A 21,320-nucleotide genomic window follows, 5' to 3' on the forward strand; every position below is an offset into this window, starting at 1 on the left:
TGACCAGCTGCTACAGAAAGCTAAGCTCCTCCTCTCTCCTCCCCTCTCTCCCCTCTCCTCTCCTCTCCTCTCCTCTCCTCCCCTCCCCACTCCTCTCCTCCCCACTCCTCTCCTCTCCTCTCCTCTCCTCCCCTCTCCACTCCTCTCCTCCCCTCTCCACTCCTCTCCTCTCCTCTCCTCCCCTCTCCACTGCTCTCCTCCCCTCCCCTCTCCTCTCCTCTCCTCTCCTCTCCTCTCCTCTCCTCTCACTGCATGCTGGGAGTTTGGGCGTGTGGGCGGTTGTGGAGTGTGTGGAGCTGCTGAGTGAGTTCTGAGTGAGTTTGGGACGTTTGGACTGTTTTTTTTTCAGCTTTCAATCTTTCATCCTGTCTCTTAGGAAAAGGTAAGAGGAGTTTAATTCAACAGTTTGTGGAACTTGTGTGTAAAAGTTGGTATTAATCGCATCGTTTGACTGAGCTATGGCGTCCCTCCCAGGTAAGGGTTCGCCTTCGCTGTCCATCAGACACGGGATCAGAGTTGTGGCCGATCCACAGTACACCGTGGAACAGGTTCTTTTGGCTGTAGGTGAACTGGTTGGTCATGAGAATATAACATATAGTTCTCGGATGAATAAGACCGTCGTGGCCTTTCTCCGAGAGGAGCGTTTGGTTCACACGTTAGTGGAGACGGGACTGGTGTTGGATGATCTGTTTGTGGCCGTCTCACCGCTGTTTGTGCCTTCTACGCAGATTACCGTGTCAGGTGTCCCCCCCTTTCATACCTAATGAACTGCTGGAAAGAGAACTGACCCGCTTCGGAAAGTTTGCCAGCGGGTTCAAAACAGTTCGTCTTGGCTGTAAAGACGCCAGATTGCAGCATGTTCAGTCTCTACGGAGACAGGCGTTCATGTACCTGAACGATCCAGCGCAGGTCCTAGAAGTGTCTTTCAAAGTCAAATATGAGAATGGTTACTATGCTGTTTATGCTAGCTCTGGCAACATGAAATGTTATGACTGTGGCGATGTTGGTCATAAACGCTCGTCCTGCCCGCATAAAGGGCAGGCTGCGGGTAGCAGTACAGGTGAGCAGCAGGCTGCGGGTAGCAGTACAGGTGAGGAGCAGGCTGCGGGTTGCGGGTAACAGTACAGGTGAGGAGCAGGCTGCGGGTAGCAGTACAGGTGAGGAGCAGGCTGCAGGTCACGCTGGCAGCAGCGGCCAGCTGACAGCGCAGAATGATACGGGGGAGATTGCAACCAGCGCCCCGCATCCTGATACATTGCTTAAAGAAATAAGTGAGAACAGTGAGGAGAGAGACAGGAACTCTGGTGACGTTGAGGCAAAGGATGTGGAGGACAATGAAGGTAGTGGACAGACAGAAGGAGGAGAGACTGACATTCAGACAGCTGAGGCTGAAAGTGGAGCAGCAGGTGAACCAAACACAGTAAATGCTGAAAAGGAAGAAGAAGAGGAAATGTTGGAGGATGACTCTTTGTCACAGTTCTCTGATATTGTATCACAGGATGACAGGCAGCCATATTCCTTACAGGAAATTAACTATTTCCTGGATAAAACTTATGGCAGGCAGTCTGTGAAAATAACTGATTTCTTTCCAGATGTGGACAGATTTATTAATTCTGTTCTAATGATAAGGAAACTGGTTGGTTATGAACAGCTGAGCAAACAGAAAAGATTTCGACTCAAAAAGATACTGACTAAACTGAGGAAAGAAAAGCGAGGAAAGGCTCCTACAAATGCATAAAAAATAAAAATGGGTGAAGCACTAAGGGTGGTCTCTTTTTCTTGGAAGGGTCTCATTGTCCTCTTTGTCTTCTCTCTCATCCTACTCTACATGGAGGTTTTGAGAATAGGAACCTTAAACATCAATGGAGGGAGGGATAGAAATAAGCGAGCAGTGTTAGCTGAACTGAGCAGAACCAAAAACATAGATGTGTTTCTCTTACAGGAGACACATAGTTCAGCAGACAATGAAGCAGAGTGGGGAATGACTTGGCGAGGACAGTTTTTTCTAAGTCATGGTACTAACCTTAGTGCAGGTGTAGCGATTTTGTTTTCACAGCACCTTCATCTAACAAATGTTTTAGCATGTGAAGCAGAGCAGGGCAGGATTCAAGTAGTGCAAGCAACAATTAGGGACATACCTTTTGTGTTTATAAATGTATATGCTTATAACTCTGGTCCTGATCGCATAGATCTATTCCACAAGCTGAATGATAAATTGAAACAATTCAGCAGCAGTTCAGTAATAGTGGTAGGTGGAGACTGGAACTGCACTACACATCCTTCAGTTGACAGGAATGCAGGAGAGCCTCATCCACCATCAGCCTCTTTTCTGTCAAGTGTGGTTACAGAAAATGACCTCACAGATGTTTGGAGGAATCTTCACCCAACAGTTAGGCAATATACATGGCTGAAAGTCACTGAGGGCAGCTAGATTAGATAGGATTTATATTAATCAGACCTATAATAACAGGTTAACTAAGGCAACAATATCACCTGTTGGCTTTTCAGATCACCATTTAGTGACTGTAAACTTTTCCTTACTGGTACACCCTCAACGTTGTCCCTACTGGCATTTTAATACACGGCTAATCTATGATAAGACCTTTTGCTCATCTTTTTCTGATTTCTGGAGTCAATGGAGACTCAGGAAAAAAGATTTTGATAACTTAGTTAAATGGTGGGAGGTAGGGAAAACACAAATTAAAATCTTCTGCCAGCAGTACACAGCACACACACACAGAGTTAGAGAAGGAAATCAGGGTATTAGAAGATGGAATAATTAATGGAATAGATAATAATAATAATAATAATAATAATAATGATAATAATGATAATAGTGAAAATGATAATAATAATAATAATAATAATAATAATAATAATAATAATAATGATGATAAGAAGAAGAAGATTTTGCAGAATAGGATGAAAGCTTTAGGCAGCTTTTTACATGAAAAAGCAAAGGGTGCTTTAATTCAAACACAGATTTCAACTATTAAAGAAATAGATGCCCCAACTCGCTTTTTCTTTAAGTTGGAGAGAAAAGTCAGAGAACACAACCAGATGATGCATCTCAGGCTTCAAGATGGGACTATAACAACTAATCCATCAGAGATGAGGAAGCTGGCCATGGACTTCTACAGCGGCCTGTTTAGCGCGGGCAGCTGTGACTCTGACTGTGTGGCTGAGATACTGGAGGGACTGCCTCAGCTGGGTGAAGCACAATCAGCTTCAATGGAGTCCACCATCACCTTTGAAGAAATGACTGTAGCGGTGCAGCAGCTCAGCTGTGGTCGGTCTCCTGGACTTGATGGACTTCCCCCAGAGTTCTACAAGAGATTCTGGACTCTGCTGGGAAAAGACCTGTTTGAAGTCTTGGAAGGCTGCTTAGACTCTGGGGTCTTACCGACGAGTTGCACGAGGGCAGTCCTGACATTACTACCCAAGAAAGGAGATCTTGGATTGTTAAAAAACTGGAGACCTGTTTCATTGCTTTGTACAGACTAAAAAATAATTGCAAAGTTTCTTTCAAATAGACTCAAGGGTTGCATGGACACGATTGTACATACCAGCCAGACTTACTGTGTTCCTGAACGGACAATAATGGACAATTTATTCCTGATTCGGGACATTATTGACTTGTCTAAACTACAGGAGGTGGAGGTGGGACTGTTTTCTATCGACCAGGAAAAGGCTTTTGATAGAGTTGATCATTCTTATTTGTTCAAAACACTTGATGCCTTTGGTTTTGGAAAAAAGTTTATTTCTTGTATTAAATTGCTGTATGCAGGAGTCACTGTTTTATTAAAAGTGGGGGGAGGACTCAGCCGACCGGTCCCTGTCCAGATGTAAAAAGTTACATACATATTTACAATTTATCACATACATATTTAAACTCTGTGTGTGTGTGTGTGTGTGTGTAAATCACAATTTGCTGTTTTTAGGGATGCTTGATTATGGCAAAAATTATAATCACGATCATTTTTGCTCAATATTGAGATCATGATTATTTAACATGATTACTTTTTGACTGTCATCTTCTCCAATTGCTGTTGTTCATACATGCACGTATTTTTTCTAACTTGGCTGAGGAGACTATCACACATGTAATCATATATTGTAGTAATGATCATGAAAAATTATAGCCTATATGAGGGAAAAACTCAGGAAGGCTGGAGTTCCGGAGCTCCGTATTAAAACTGTAATGGACCTGCCATGAGGGTGGAGCAAACTCCATTTCCAAGGATGCTTTGCGATTTTCACACCTCAGCAGGGAACAGTCAACATCGGTCCCTCATTGGCGGAGACGTTCCTGCACAGCGGAGCGTCCTGATGACGCAGCCATGACATCACCACCCCTTTATAAGCGAGCACGCCCAAAATACGCGTCTTTCCCATGTCACTGAGCTAGGGGTAACTCATGTTCCCCTGTGACTTAGCTTGACTACCCCACGAACATGTTGTCCCCTCATCGAAGACTCCCCTCGTCGGGCGAGACGAGACTTTGCCCGTGTTCACCCGAACACATTCCTGGATCCGAGAGAGACCGCTGCTGCAACCAGCGTCCTCGAATTCCCTTGAGAAAGAAGAAATAAAGTGACTTCAGGATAACGTGGAACGGCTCTGCCCTGCTCGTTTTCGCCGAGTCGACTCTGCTGTTCTCTCCGCCACTCCACTCAGAGCCAGCTGCCGTGATTTTCGCCGACCGTGCGAGAACGGCACCGTCTGCCTCCGAGCCAAGAACAAAGTTGGACATTAAGACGGACTACACACACACACCCTGCTCGCTTTCTGAAGCGACCAAGTAAGAAGCATAAGTCTGGGCATAGGCAGTGTTAGTTGTGTGTTCTTTTCAGCATCAGTTGCTGTTGTTTAGCATTTAGCTTTTTAGCTTTATTGCTATTGTCTTGTTTTGTGAGTTGACGGACCGCCGAGTCCATTTTTCTCTGCTTTACTCTGAGGAGTATTTTAAGTTTGCTGCCTGTTAGTTATGTTCACCACGCTAGACTATTTTGTGTTTGTCCCGCTCGGGACTACTGCTGTGTTTGTGCCACTGTGAGTGAGAAAGTAAATTGATTTGTCGATCAGAATCCAGACAACGTGCGTTACAGACTGCCGTCCGTACGCGCGCTTTCTGTGGACAAAAGCTTCTCTCCCTCTCACGATCGCTTTCCCTCCTCCCTCTCTTGCGACTAACACACACACTCACACGCGCGCACAGATACACACACCGACATCTTTTTGCACATCTGATGGTCAGATAACATCGGACAAAGCTTTGCGTTGTCTTTCCTTATCCGTCATCAGACATGTGTGTTTTTCACGGAATTGGGTGAGGGCAAGACGCCGACCACTAGTCACCTTGTTTTTGTCTAGCCAAGACACCGCCGTACTTCTGCCATTCGGGTCGCGTCACGCACGCACACACACTCACACACACACACATATATACATACATACATACACGCATTCCCCTGCAAGTGTCCAACCCAGTGCAAAGCTGGTTGTGTTTTGTTTGGTAGAATTAGATTGAATAGCTATTTATTGAATGAAGCATTTGTTAACTTTGTTAATTTTGCTAAGTTGAATAAACACTGTTATATCTTTAAAGAGAAGTTCTTTTGTCATTATTGTGTAACATATTATGAAAAGTGGCTGATTGAAGGAGTCAGAGCTCGAATTCAACCCTTCTTTGTTCATCCTTGAATGTTTATCTCTCAGATATTAACATTCTAGGTGAACTCCCATTTATGAGATTACCTTGTTCGGTTATTGGTCCCGGTTTCCGGGTGGTGCTCCGCATTTGTTAGTTCATATTAATAATTCTATTAATTGTTATAATTAATTATTTTTGATAATTGATAATTATAGCAAATAATCAACTGTGTTCCTCATAGATCCTACAGTTGGTGCCTGAATTATTGATTAAGGTTAACAATATTTTGATTTCATAATTCATAATTCTCTGTGAACAGAGGGATGGGCTCACAGAGACACTGGTTAGTATTGTGTGTCAAAAGACTCTCACACTGATCATCTCCAAATGTTTTCTTGGTTCCCAGAAGCTTAGCTGACTGCGCCGCGGCCCAATGTGTGCAAGGGTGCGAAGGCCCGTTCAACGCTGCTTGCAGCTTTAATTAGGGCCTGAGCCCAAAGGGCGAAGACCCTATTGTTTTTCGTGTGTTTGTTTCTTTCTTATTATTAGGGCCTGAGCCCAAAGGGCGAAGACCCTATTGTTTTTCTTGTGTTTGTTTCTTTCTTATTATTATTCTTTATTATTACGCCACTTTAACTCTAAATTTGACCCCCTAAACATGCTCAAAAACTCACCAAATTTGGCACGCACATCAGATCTGGTGAAAAATTTGATAAAATGTAAAAATTAACCCCCAAAGTGCCAAAATGTGCTCGAGAGTGTAATGGGAAATTGCTGATCACTCAATAAACACACAAGAGAGCATTGTCAGGTTATGAAATAGTGTAATCAAATAATACAATCAGAAGTATAATGCATCATAGTTCTGGAGACAAAGATACATACCACCTAGCTATCTTTTCTTTGTCTGAAAGGTTGGCACTTAACCAGTCCCTTAAATACTACTTGTACAGAATTTATGACATCTGCTTACTAACCTTACAGGTCAGCAACCAAACCTCAGATAGAAACATAAGTCAAAAGTTCAGCTAACCTAGGAACAGTCTTTCTTCACGACCATATATGACAGTACATAAGCATGCACCAAGTAGCATCACAAAATAACATCACTACTATATTAAATTAAGGACAAACCACACTATCCTCTAAAGCGTATCAGTTTTACACATAAACATCTACATAACTACAGTTTATCTTACCACTGGCTCAGGTAAGGGTATAACAGAATAGACTTAACTGTTAAACACACAACTGCCTCATCTTACACAGCAAAGAACTAAGTTTAGAATATATATAGTACAGAGGAATTTAGAACATGTGTGAAACACTAACTAACACTAAACTGAACTTAAACACTGTCTGAAACATGTATGATATATTGAAGAAATACATCAAATGATAACCGGTGATTCAGTTTTCTTTTACAAGAGCGCCACCTATCAATCAATCAATCAATTTTTATTTATATAGCGCCATATCACAACAGAAGTCATCTCAAGGCACTTTTCACATAGAGCAGGTCAAGACCGTACTCTTTAATTTACAGAGACCCAACAATTCCCCCATGAGCAAGCACTTGGCGACAGCGGTAAGGAAAAGCTCCCCTTTAACGGGTAGAAACCTCAAGCAGACCCCGGCTCTTGGTGGGCGGCCATCTGCTTTGACCGGTTGGGTTGAGAGAGAGAAAGAGAGAGGGAAAGGGGGAGGGGGGACAGAAGAAAAACAATCACAACAACAACAACAAGCACAAGCAGCAACAGCCAGGGAAGGATGCCATCAGGACTGTGAAGGACCGCGAAGGTTCGGCCCGGGACTCAGGTTTTCCTGCGAGATGAGAAAGCACAAAAAACTCCGGGGAAGAAGCAAAGTTAGTGACATGCATTGATGTTACATGAATGCATACAGATGGAGAGGAGGAGGAGGAGAGAGGAGCTCAGTGCATCATGGGAAGTCCCCAGGCAGTCTAGGCCTATAGCAGCATAACTAAGGGCTGATCCAAGGCGAGCCTGGTCGGCCCTAACTATAAGCTTTATCAAAAAGGAAAGTTTTAAGCCTACTCTTAAACATAGAGAGGGTGTCTGCACCCCGGACTGAATCCGGTAGATGGTTCCACAGAAGAGGAGCCTGATAGCTGAAGGCTCTGCCTCCCATTCTACTTTTAAAGACTGTAGGGACCACCAGTAAGCCTGCATACTGGGAGCGCAGTGTTCTAGTGGGATAATACGGTATTATGAGCTCTTCAAGATATGATGGTGCCTGACCATTTAGGGGTTTGTAAGTTAGGAGAAGGATTTTAAATTCTATTCTAGATTTTACAGGAAGCCAATGTAGTGAAGCTAAAATGGGAGAAATGTGGTCTCTTTTTCTAGTTTTAGTCAATACACGTGCAGCTGCATTCTGGACCAGCTGGAGAGTCTTTAGAGACTTGTTAGGGCAGCCTGATAATAAGGAATTGCAATAATCCAGCCTAGAAGTAAGAAATGCGTGAACTAGTTTTTCTGCATCTTTTAGGGACAGGATGTGCCGGATTTTTGTGATATTACGTAAGTGAAAAAAGGCAGTCCTTGAGATTTGATTTATGTGGGAGTTAAAGGACATATTCTGATCAAAGATAACTCCCAGATTCCTTACGGTGGTGCTGGAGGCCAGGGTAACGCCATCCAGAGTAGCTTTATCATTAGATAATGTGTTTCTAAGGTGTTTAGGGCCAAGCACAATAACTTCAGTTTTATCTGAATTTAGTAGTAGAAAATTGCAGGTCATCCAGGTCTTTATGTCGTTAAGGCACGTTTGGAGTTTGTTTAACTGATTGGGTTCATCTGGCTTCACTGATAAATATAATTGGGTGTCATCTGCGTAACAATGAAAATTTATGGAGTCTTTCCTAATGATATTACCTAAAGGAAGCATATATAAGGTGAATAGAATTGGTCCAAGTACAGAACCTTGTGGAACTCTGTGTCTAAAACGGCCGGCCCGGCCCGTAGGAATGTCGTAGAGAGATCGAACCAAAACTGCTGTTTTTAGGGGTGCTTGATTATGGCAAAAATTATAATCACGATCATTTTTGTCCAATATTGAGATCATGATTATTTAACATGATTACTTTTTGACTGTCATCTTCTCCAATTGCTGTTGTTCATACATGCACATATCTTTTCTAACTTGGCTGAGGAGACTATTACACATGTGATCATATATTGTACTAATGATCAAGAAAGACTATAGCTGATATGAGGGAAAAACTCAGGAAGAGGGTGGCGGTAATGCATCTAATATGCTGGTTGCCAAACGTTGTTATAAACCAAAAAGGGGAGGGTAAAATATTTTTCCTCACAGAATGGTACATCCTGTCAGCCGAGGGATTTCCTATCTGTGCAGCTGAACACAGTAGTTCTCTACGGACTGTTTTACCGTGATGGTCAATGTGTTTTTTCTGCAGGTTTCACTTCACTCAGCTGGCCGACAGACCCGCTGATTCTCTCCGCTTTAACCTAAATAACAAATCGGGACTCGGTGCTCCGTTTGGATCTAAACAGAGAGCCAGGGTTAGCTGAGAGGCTAGCAGAGGCTAACTGGTTGTGCTTCTTTCGGTGATGCTGCAGTTAACGCTCCGCTGCCCTTACAAGCGTCACCACTTCCTGTATCCGTCGTTTCAACTTTCAATCCCTCTAGAATTCATGTACTTTTATGGTTGCAATTAGTAGTTGCACAGTGTACAAGTATTTTTTTTCCACTTCGCACACATCTATTTTTAGCCAAGGACAAAGTTGGACATTAAGACGGACTACACACACACCCTGCTCGCTTTGTGAAGCGACCAAGTAAGAGGCATAAGTCTGGGCAGGGGCAGAGTAGTTGTGTGTTCTTTTCAGCATCAGTTGCTGTTGTTTAGCTTTTTAGCTTTATTGCTATTGTTCTTGTTGTGTGAGTTGACGGACCGCCGAGTCCATTTTTCTCTGCTTTACTCTGAGGAGTATTTTAAGTTTGCTGCCTGTTAGTTATGTTCACTACGCTAGACTATTTTGTGTTTGTCCCGCTCGGGACTACTGCTGTGTTTGTGCCACCGTGAGTGAGAAAGTAAACTGCTTTGTCGATCTGAAACCAGACAACGTGCGTTACAGACTGCCGTCCGTACGTGCGCTCTCTGTGGACAAAAGCTTCTCTCCCTCTCACGATCGCTTTCCCTCCTCCCTCTCTTGCAACTAACACACACACACTCACACGCGCGCACAGATACACCGACATCTTTTAGCACATCTGATGGTCAGATAACACTGGACAAAGCTTTGCCTTGTCTTTCCTTATCCGTCATCAGACACGTGTGTTTTTCACGGAATTGGGTGAGGGCAAGACGCCGACCACCAGTCACCTTGTTTTTGTCTAGCCAAGACACCGCCGTACTTCTGCCATTCAGGTCGCGTCACGCACGCGCACACACTCTCACACACACACACATACATACATACATACATGCATTCCCCTGCAAGTGTCCAACCCTGTGCAAAGCTGTTTGTGTTTTGTTTGGTAGAATTAGATTGAATAGCTACTTATTGAATGAAGCATTTTTTAACTTTGTTAATTTTGCTAAGTTGAATTAACACTGTTATATCTGTAAAGAGAAGTTCTTTTGTCATTATTGTGTAACATATTATGAAAAGTGGCTGATTGAAGGAGTCAGAGCTCGAATTCAACCCTTCTTTGTTCACCCTTGAATGTTTATCTCTCAGATATTAACATTCTAGGTGAACTCTCATTTATGAGATCAAGTTGTTCGGTTATTGGTCCCGGTTTCCAGGTGGTGCTTCGTATTTGTTAGTTCATATTAATAATTCTGTTAATTTTTATAATTAATTATTAATGATAATTGATAATTATAGCAAATAATCAACTGTGTTCCTCGCAGATCCTACAGTTGGTGCCTGAATTATTGATTAAGGTTAACAATATTTTGATTTCATAATTCATAATTCTCTGTGAACAGAGGGATGGGCTCACAGAGAGACACTGGTTAGTATTGTGTGTCAAAAGACTCTCACACTGATCATCTCCAAATGTTTTCTTGGTTCCCAGAAGCTCAGCTGACTGCGACGCGGCCCGATGTGCGCAAGGGCGCGAAGGCCCGTTCAACGCTGCTTGCAGCTTTAATTTTTCTTGCACTTTTTGTTGCACTGTTGGCCCAGTGGGAGTATTTAACCCTAAAGAATTGCCTATGAAGATTGTTTTAATTATGTGTATTTGCTTTAGTTTGAGAATTTACTAGTTTGCATTAGTTGACACCGTTAGTAGTGATTGTAGTGAAAGAAATGACCTGCCGACCGTTTCACCGTGAATGTAGAGATGCTCACTGGTTCAAGCTGCAATTAAAACAGACTGATAGCTTTGAAGTGGTTTCCGGTGTGTCATCTATTAATAAAGTAACCACAGCTCCCCACAATACATATTTAAAAAAAGAAAGTACCTTTGGGAGGGTGGGGCCTGTTTCAATTGAAACGGATGAAACATAGCTAAGGCCGCTAACGCAGCACAGAAAGGTTGATGGCCACCATGAATTCATTGGTGTAGTTACACAGCTTGAGTCACTGTCATCCGTTGACACATTTGTGCAAAGTTAGCATGATCCACAGTCAGAACGGTCACAGTTACACGTCCCAGTTGGAAAAATATTGGAAAACCTCTTTGATGATGTGATGAAGAGCTGCATTAAAGGAATCTTGTGTCATTGTTATCATTGTAAAACATTGTTATCATCACACCAAACTGCTCTTAATTTTCATCCACAAACCCTGATTAGTCTCCTAAATCCACTGAAAGGTTCTGTAGGCAACTTTTATAAAAATCACTTTCTGTTAAATCTGCGGAAATTTTCCTCATATCCAGACAGATATCTATGAGTCAAGTATTTTGTGTAAAAAAGTCAGTTCTCTCTGACTCTACCCAGCACTGTAATCCAGGTTTGTAAAATTCTGCTGGTTGAAATGAAAAGAACCAATCACAGGTGATTGATCAATGTCAATCATCCTGCTCCTTGTGCACATGTAGAGCAGCCACTGCCCCTCACAGCGGTGGAGAAACAGCCGGCAGAAATGATAAACTGCCTGTTGCAAACAAGTTTACATGTAACAAAGACTAAATGAAAGAAGACAGAGGAGAAAAAGCGAGCTAGAAAGGAGTACATCAGGCCAGAGATCAAAGTGAAGTAAACATTGGAGCTGCTTTTCCAAAATGGAGAGCTGCAGATCTCAGAGCTGCTAGATAGAAATGGAAATGTCTCTTGGACAGATAATTACTTTTAATTATTTAATTAAATAATAATTACAGATAATTATTATTATTATTTTTAATTTGTGCGAGATGAGTGTTTAACAATATGACATGGGACAGTACCAACGGGAGAAGCAACAGAGCCAGACAATAACCCAAACAAAATGACAACATGAACAATAAATAAATAAAAATCCTGGCTTTATACTAGATGCACGTGTGTGTGTGTGTGTGTGTGTGTGTGTGTGTGTGTGTGTTACCCCACTAGAACACTGCACTCCCAGTTTGCAGCTTACTGGTGGTTCCTACAGTCTTTAAAAGTAGAATGGGAGGCAGAGCCTTCAGCTATCAGACTCCTCTCCTGTGGAACCATCTTCTAGTTCGGTCCGGGGTGCAGACACCCTCTCTATGTTTAAGAGTAGACTTAAAACTTTCCTTTTTGATGAAGCTTATAGTTAGGGCCGACCAGGCTCAACTTGGATCAGCCCTTAGTTATGCTGCTATAGGCCTAGACTGCTGGGGGACTTCCCATGATGCACTGAGCTCCTCTCTCCTCCTCCTCTCCATCTGTATGTATTCATTTACCATTACTGCATGTTACTAACTTGACTTCTTCCCTGGAGTTCTTTGTGCTTTCTTATCCGCAGGAAACCCCATAAACTGTGCTGATGTGGTGATGTCCTTCTCCTGCTGTTATTGCTGTTTGTTGTTGCTAGTCATGTATCTATTGTAATGAGGGCCTGAGCCCGAAAGGGGCGAAGACCCTATTGTATTTCGTGTGTTTGTTTCTTTCTTCTTCTCCTTCTTCTTTCTTTATTATTACGCCACTTCAACCCTTAATTTGACCCCCTAAACATGCTCAAAAACTCACCAAATTTGGCACGCACACTTGGTGTGGTGAAAAATTTGATAAAATGTAAATATTGACCCCCAAAGTGTCAAAATGTGCTCTCTAGCGCCATCTATGTAACTTAAATGGCCGCCACGGCCCGTAGGAATGTTGTAGAGAGATCAAACCAAAACTCAATTACTCGTCTCATCAAGACCTACAAATCATACAATGACACCCCTGACCTAAATTCTCATCCTCACACCGTTGAGATTTGATGTTTCGCCATGACAGAGGAAGTTGCTATAACTTTATTATAAATGCTCCAGTCTGCACCAAACTTTACATGTTTGATAAGACTCCCGGCCCGAACACGTCTACATGACAATATTCCATCAGTGATGCAAACTGGCTGAATAGCGCCCCCTACGAAATTTCAGTGAAGCAGCTCCACAACGGGTAAAACAGTGGTCAAAGGAAGAGATGTTTATCTCCTTCTTGCACTGTCTGAAAAGAGCCAGTATCTGACGACGTCTACATGCTCGTGACAGAAGCCCTTCGATTGCACCGCGGCCCAACCTACGCAGAGGCGCGAGGGCCCGTTCGACGTTGCTTGCAGCTTTCATTTTATAAAAGGCTGATGCTGATTGTGTGTATTGTGTCATTTGTTCTCCTTTTCACTTTTCACATGTTCGTCTCATAATAAAGTTGTTCTTTATACTATAAGTGCTGCTGAAGTCTTGATCCCTTCAGGCTTCTTTCTTTCTTCATGTACCTTGGAAGTAGATGAAGTTGTGCCAGAAATGCCTACTCTGAAAATAATAACCCTCCCAGTTTAAGTGAAACTGAACAGAGTTGCTGAGAATCCTGAAGCTGAAAAAGTATTTTCTGCTGATGTACATCATGAAATGCTGATGAAGACCGTATACACTAAATTCTGGTTGGCTGATGAAGACCATGTGACATTTACATTCTTTTACATCAGTTTTGTGCTCCAGTTTAATTGTCTGTCTTTGCCTTTTTTAATTTCAGTCAAGAGCTGATTCTCATCCACCAGGTTTTTATGGTGTTTCTTAATGTTATCTGGTTTCAACATTTTAAAGATAAGACTAACGCTGGTCCTTCTGCCTTTCTTTGGGCTTCCAGGTGCAGTGGTTAGTAAGCAAAGTACATTTACTCAAGTACTGTACTGAAGTACAGTTTAGAGGCACTTGTACTTTACTTGAGTATTTCCATGTGATGCTACTTTCTACATTTCAGAGGGAAATATTGTACTTTCTACTCCACTACATTTATTTGACAGCTTTAGTTACTTTTCAGATGAAGATTTGACACAATGGATAATATAACAAGCTTTTAAAATACAACACATTGTTAAAGATGAAACCAGTGGTTTCCAACCTTTTTGGCTTTTGACGTCTTACAAAAAGCAGTGTGTAGTCGGGGTCACATTTCACATGTCTATGAGTTGTTAACAGCTCCACCAAATAGTGATTTTTCCCTCTAAACTTCTCACATGCTTTCATTTCAATAAATGTTCAAATGATCCAATATTTCAGCAAAAATCAAAGATTAGAGAAAAAGTCCAAAAACTGAAAACAGATTTGTGTATCAGAACTTTGTTTTTTCTTCTTTCCTCTCCCATTAATCATCTCACCACCCCTCAGATTTATCTGCTGACCCTTTGGAGGGGCCCGACCCCTAGGTTGGGAACCACTGGACTAAACTAGCTAACTGTATATAAAGTAGTGTAAACTAGCTCCACCTCCAGCAGCTACAACAGTAACATGCTGCTCTAACACTGATGCTTCACTATTAATAATCTAATGATGTCATATATAATAATATATCAGTCAGAGGGACCAAACCACTACTTTTACTGCAATACTTTAACTACATCAAGCTCATAATACTTATGTACTTTTACTGTAGTAGGATTTTTCTTGCAGGACTTTTACTTGTAATGGAGTATCTTTACGTTGCTGTATTGGTATTTTATACTGCAGTAAAGTACTTCTTCCAGCTCTGGGTTCTGGTCTCTGTGTTGCAGGTTTGGGAGTCTCAGCCTGCGTCGGGCTCATGAACAGGTTCTGGAGCAGCGGCCGTTCATCCGACCGAACGCTGGTTTCTGGAGGCAGCTGATGGACTACGAGAGGAAGCTGTTCGGCAGGAACTTGGTCCGGATGGCGATGACGTCCGGCGGAGTCCTGCCTGAAGCTCTGGAGGACACGAACACCACGGCGGCGTACTGCGTCAACATCTGAACGACCACAAACTAATCAGACATTAAACACTCTCATTGTTTTGTTTCTTCCCTCTGAGCTGCAGTGGAAACAGCTGAATGTTTCCACACCTGCAAACTTCACTCACAATGTGGCAGAAAAAGCAAATTCTTTGCTTCTTGTTTGTCAGTAAGAGATTTAGATACTTCAGTGATGTCGGGATTATTCTGTTTGACAGTAAAAGGTGTAAAACAACAAACTCAAGTCGGTGTTTTCTATTTTTTAATGAAAAGAAACGTCCAGAAACATGTGGCTACCTGATAAAAACTGTTTTTAAAAAACATCCTTTTAACTCTATTTTCTAAATCCTCCATCAGTTTGTCTGAATGATGTATTTGTGCAACTGTTACACAAATATTTAAGTTTAAAATGTTAAATTCTGTAAATGAGATTAAACAGATGCTGCTGTTCAGTCCAAACTGGTCTCATATCTGTTTACTGATCAGATCAGCTGATCAATTGATCAGGTTTCTTTTTAGTAAAACTACTGAACTAAGAGCAGAGTTGGAATAAACAGATCTGCAGTTTGTGAGTGAAACACTGAAATGAGCTCGGCTGTGATTGGACAGAAACGATGTAAAAAAACAAATCAGTTTATTGTGACAGAAGAAGAAACGATCAGCTGATCGTCAGGAAACAAACCACCTGAGTGACGAGGCGTTCAGGGACACCTGGTGCCTCAGAGTGATGTCATCAGATCACATGATCAGGATCAGTTCAGTTCAGTTCAGTTCAGTCCTGCTGGACATGAAAACCCTGCAGAGACCTGGTGGAGGTCTGTGTGGATCCTGGTCCTGGTCCTCAGTACTGGAAGCTTCTCTTGGTCTGGATGTCGTCCAGGATCTGCTGCAGCTCCTCGTCTTCAAAGCGCCCCTCCAAACTGAAACACACAGCTGCTGGTCAGATCCAGAGTGTAAACACACCACAGTCCAACATTCAGTCTGCCACGAATCACTAAAACCTCGTTTCCACAAGTTCAGCTACTTGGAACCACAGGAACTAAACCTGGAACTAAAAGTCCTTGTTTGTGTTTCCTGTTTGAGGAACCAGGTAGATCCTGCAGATTAGACTCATGATGAATTAAAAAAGGAATGAAAGCTGAAAAGCATCGAGCGTCTGACTCCAGTAAATCATCTGCTGACTGTTTTTATTTCTGCTTTAAAACCAAACAACATGAAACAATCAGAACATAAAGTTTTATTTCTCGCTACCGCCGCTCACTCTCTCCATTAACTCTTTAGCTCACTCGACCACCGTTGCTCCCTGAATTCCCCCCCCCCCCAGCAGGGACTTCCTGGTGGGTAAAACAAACTTCACTTAGACGCAGGTTCCTCTGGTGGAGCAGCTGAGTTCCTCTAAACGTTCTTAGTCTCAGAGGAAGTTCTGTTTTGTTCCTTCTGTGGAAACATTTGAGAATCTGGAACCGAAGAATATTCAGCATTTTTTCTTGAGAAATGAGTAAAAACGATTAATCAATTATCAGAATAGGTGGCAATTATCTGTTGATCGACTGATCGATGCAGCTCTAGATTTTAGAAAAAAAACCTGAATTAGATTAAGTGCTTTAATTATTTTTAAGTATTTAATGCATCCATGTATTTCATGCTGTTTATCCGGGTTTAGGTTGTTATAATTGATTAATGATGTCATCAGGAATTATTGTTATAAACTGCTGGGAAATGCTGTAAATGTGCCGTAATAAATAATCCATCAAACAAACATTAATTTACATTCTATGTGGTTTAAAAAGGAATTAAATGTGACTGAATCTGCAGAAACTCTGTTCAGATCAAACAGACCATAATAATATAATAATCATTAAACATCCTGATGAATCATGTGTTCTCTGAGCTGAACATGTGCAGTTTGTCCCGAAGGAAACATCAGATATTTACTGATGATCTGAGCAGATGTGACGTTTGAAACAAAACACCTGAACTCTGTATTTCCTCTGTGATCAGTTGAAACCAGACGCTGAGCGTTTCTCTGATATATGAGACACACAGAAACAAAAACCAAAGAGATATCAGAGTGAAACTTATTTCCAACATGGTCCCAAGATGTTAAAAACACAAAGAAACATAAATAAATCTGTGACTCTTGCATTAATAACTGCTGATCCGACTCCTCTCATACTAAACATCTGGACGTGTAAACTGAACATCTGGCTACAGTGTTACCTGTTAGAACAGGTACTGAGGAGCACAGTGACGTTTCACCCAACAACCAATCACACGGCTTCAGTCCAGTCTACATCACCCTAACACCGACCAGATCAATAATTACTGATCATTGATCCCAGGTGTGAGTGTGTGAGGGGGTCAGGCTCACCTGGGGATCAATAATTACTGATTATTGATCCCCAGGTGTGAGTGTGTGAGGGGGTCAGGCTCACCTGGGGATCAGGGCTTTGGCCTCTTCAGCTGCTTCGGGACACAGATTGGCCAGACTGGACAACTCGAACTTGTGAAGCTTCTTCTGCAGGAGGAGACTGAAGAGACACATCAGATCAGACTCACCTGAGACTCACCTGAGACTCACTGTTTACTTTATTTGTATTTATTTCACCAGGAAGTCTCCAGATATCTGAACTCTTTGAGGAGAGACGAAGCCAAAATGGCTGCGAGAGATAAACATCAGTGTTTCATAAAAACATCATTAATTTACAACTAAAATGCAACCTGAGACACACACACACACACACACGTGTACATACTGTTTACATTTACTTACTGTGTAACTGATCCTGTGGAAACAAACATCTTTATAAGTTATAATAATCAGCTCATAAACACGTTTATATCAACTTTAAAAGAAGCAGTTTAGTTTTCTTTACGTCTTTTTAATTCTTTTAATTAGTAAAGTAGGATAACTGTAACTGTAGATAATCAATCACTGTGGGATCAATATCAGCTTCACTCTAAGAACAGCGGGACTGTAACTAACTACGAGCAGCAGTTTCCTGTCTGGAAGTCGACGAGGAAGCAAACTGACACGTTAACCTGAAACCAAACAATTAATCATCAGAACAGAATGATTGTCTTGTGATGTCATCAGCTTTAACACGAGGAGGATGACGCGGCGGTCACATGACCGTCAGCACTGACCTGCGTACGGCGGTGATGGTCTCTCGGTTCTTGAAGCGGCTGAATCGAGCCGTGTAGTTGAGCGTCTTCATGAAGACCTCGGACAGCTCCTGCTCGTCCTCGGCGCTCTCGTTCTGCTGCTTCCGATGTTCCAGCAACATGTGAACCTCCGAGTTCAGCAGCGTCTCCGAGTTCTCAAACTCTGAACAGACAGCAGATCCATAATCAATCGGATCCATAATCAATCTGATCCATAATCAATCCTATCTATAATCAATCTGATCAGTTTCAACTGTCAAACAACAAACTTCAAAATTTCAAATCAAACACAAAAACAAGATTGAAATAAAGCAAATTAATCTGAAACTATTTTACTACCTGATTGATCGATCGATCGATCGATCATCTGTTATCAGTTTCTCGAATGTGAAGATTTTCTACTTTTCTGTTTTTATTATAATTATTTTATTATTAACTGAACGTCTTTAAGACGTCAGATGGATTTTGGGAAACACTGACCGACATTTTTCACCATTTTCTTTATTTTATGGACCAAAAATATAAAAATAAAAACCATCAGTGATGATTAAAGGCTCGAATTATTTAATACGTATAAAAATAACATATCTGAAATAAACGTCAATTAGTTTCACATATTTGTCGTCACTTCCTGTCAGTTTATAACAATCATTGCTGATAATATCACTGATAATGGATGAATGAAGGATGAATGATGGATGGATGGATGAATGATGGATGGATGGATGAATGATGGATGGATGAAGGATGAATGAATGATGGATGGATGATGGATCAATTAAAAACTAACTGATTTATTTAAAGTCAGAGATAACTAACGTTACAGCCTACAAGACAGGAAACATATTTAAGATGTTTGTGAATTAAATTTAAGGCTTTTAAAACCTTTTTTAAGAAAACCTAAATGATCCTGATATTTAATTGTTTTGTACTTTGCTAATAAACGAGAGTTAGAAGATGAGAAAACTCGTTAGTTGCAGCACTGATAATTATTATTCACAGAAACTAATCACTGCATGATGAAGAACAGATGAAGATGAATATCTGTTCTTTTAAGACGCCAACTAGGGTTGACCGAAGCTTTACGGGGGTCTCTCTCTCTCTCTCTCTCTCTCTCTCTCTCTCTCTCTCTCTCTCTCTCTCTCTGTGTGTGTACTGTATGTCTCATCATTTCATTCATTTTTAAAGCTTTCTTTATCTTTATTTATAAAACTTAAACAGTCAAATGATGATGATGATGATGCAGAAGTTTAAACACACGCAGAATAACAGCGAGAAGATACCGAATGTGTCAACAAGAAGCCTGTTAGGTATTTATGATAGTTACATAATAATAATAATAATAATAATAATAATAATAATAATATTACAGAAATGTGTGCTGAGTAACGGTCAGTCGCTGTGTGTGTCTGTGCTGAGTTACAGTCAGTCAGTCGGTGTGTGTCTGTGCTGAGTTACAGACCTTTCGGGAACAGCAGCTGAGAGGCGTCTTCTTCAACATCACCGACATGAGCAGCAGCCGCGCCGCCTCCGGCCGCCATGACAGCAACAGCTAACAGCTAACAGCTAGTAGCTAACAAGCTAACAGCTAACAGGCAGCGGCGGTAAGATGGCGGACAGAAACAGCAGCTTAAACTCAGACTGAAACTCTGACTTCCTGAGAGTCCTGCGGCCTGAAGAGAAGCTCCGACAGTCTGAACAACAGTCTGAACAACCCGCTCACAGTTCAGCCTCACAAACAAACAACCATCTCCGAGTCACAAACCGACCACTTCCTCTTTGTGTGTGTGTGTGTGTGTGTGTGTGTGTGTGTGTGTGTGTGTGTGTGTGTGTGTGTGTGTGTGTGTGTGTTACCGCCACCAGCTGGTGTGGAGTGATGATCAGACTCTATTGTCGGTATTTATTGTTAGATCAAACTTTTATCTTTCAGATTCTTTTCATATTTCAGAACATGCCCTCCTGTTTCTTCAGTATTCATCTGTCTGTATTATATTTACGTGTTCTGAACAGTGTGCAGTTCCGTCCAGTCTGTGTAAATCGAAGTCTTAATATTATTGTCTCATCTGTCCTGTTTCTTCCTCTTCCTCTCCTCTTCCTCCCTTTGCCTTTGCCTCCTTTCCTTCTGTCTCTGCTTAATGATGCTCTTGGTTTCTGTCTTGCTGAAGCTAACTGTTAAATCATTTGATACCAAAATGTGCCCATAAAAATATTACTGTAAGACCCATCATTTTAATTCTGTATAACGTTTGTTGTACTTCTATCAAAATGTCCGTTCTGCTGTCTGAACGACTGTAAACTGGCTGATGAGCTTCAATCTGAACAGATGATTGTTGTCGGTGGTTCTGTATCTTCTTTCCACTGCTGTTAACAAACATCTCTCCTGTGTGACTAATAATAACTTCTCACTCATCCTTTTCTCTGCTTTGAGATGAAACTCACTGTGCTAACTATCAATAACTGCCTGTATGGTATGTGAACTGTAAATAAACTCCAATCTTTGCTCTTCTTTTCTAATAATGTAAAATCTACTGTGAAGTATCAACAGTGATGCTGCTGGATGAAAGTTTAACTGAGAGACTTTCTGTGTCACTGTCCATCCAAAGCTTTTTGTTTCCCTCCTTTTTCCCAACAAGGTTTTAAAGTGTCTTGTGTTGGCTGTAAATTAACCAAGTAACCCAGAAAGAAGGACAGAAAATGAATGAATGAATGAATGAATGAAGAGCAGGCTGGTGTTGATCCAGCAGGTCAGTCTGATGTTCTCTTGTTGTGGAAGACAAACAGCTGTTTCAGTTCTTTTCCTCTGAGCGGTTATTAAACTGTTTATTAATGACTTTATGAAGGAACTGCTGCCTACAGGAATTATGTTTGGTATCATATTGAAAGATAAAGGACATAAAGTTATCCTAAATACTTTTATAATACTTTGTAAATTCTGTTTAAATATGTCAAGATTCAGAAAAACTAAACCATCTTTTTGTACTTTTCATAAATATTTTATTTACTCGCAAAAAAAGACAGCAGAAACTGACCACTAAATGTACATAACTACTGTACCTCTGTCAACCCTTTGTCTTTGTATTTATTTATTTATTTGTTTGTTTGTTTTTTCTTATTTTACTGAACTTTTATGTAACTCTGTTTGATGCCCATAAATCTGTACACTTCAT

At 41.4% G+C, this 21,320-nt stretch overlaps 1 protein-coding gene and 1 long non-coding RNA gene across 2 annotated transcripts; one reads left to right on the forward strand and one right to left on the reverse strand.

The window, feature by feature from the left end:
• Nucleotides 1–249: 249 nt before the first annotated feature.
• LOC122983802 lies at nt 250–15,447 on the forward strand. Its single transcript, XR_006403761.1, has 2 exons — nt 250–382; nt 14,797–15,447. It is a non-coding gene; the product is annotated as an uncharacterized LOC122983802 (long non-coding RNA).
• A 159-nt stretch (nt 15,448–15,606) lies between these two features.
• Nucleotides 15,607–19,975, reverse strand: polr2d (RNA polymerase II subunit D). The gene is made up of 4 exons (XM_044353914.1): nt 19,616–19,975; nt 18,136–18,316; nt 17,424–17,519; nt 15,607–15,908 (listed from the first exon to the last, which is right to left on the reverse strand). The coding sequence occupies exons 1-4, from the start codon at nt 19,692–19,694 to the stop codon at nt 15,830–15,832; spliced, it is 435 nt and encodes a 144-aa protein (XP_044209849.1). The 5' UTR covers nt 19,695–19,975; the 3' UTR covers nt 15,607–15,829.
• Between the last annotated feature and the right edge of the window lie 1,345 nt (nt 19,976–21,320).

Source organism: Thunnus albacares, chromosome 6, assembly GCF_914725855.1.
Source record: "Thunnus albacares chromosome 6, fThuAlb1.1, whole genome shotgun sequence".
Classification (NCBI taxonomy): Eukaryota; Metazoa; Chordata; class Actinopteri; order Scombriformes; family Scombridae; genus Thunnus; species Thunnus albacares.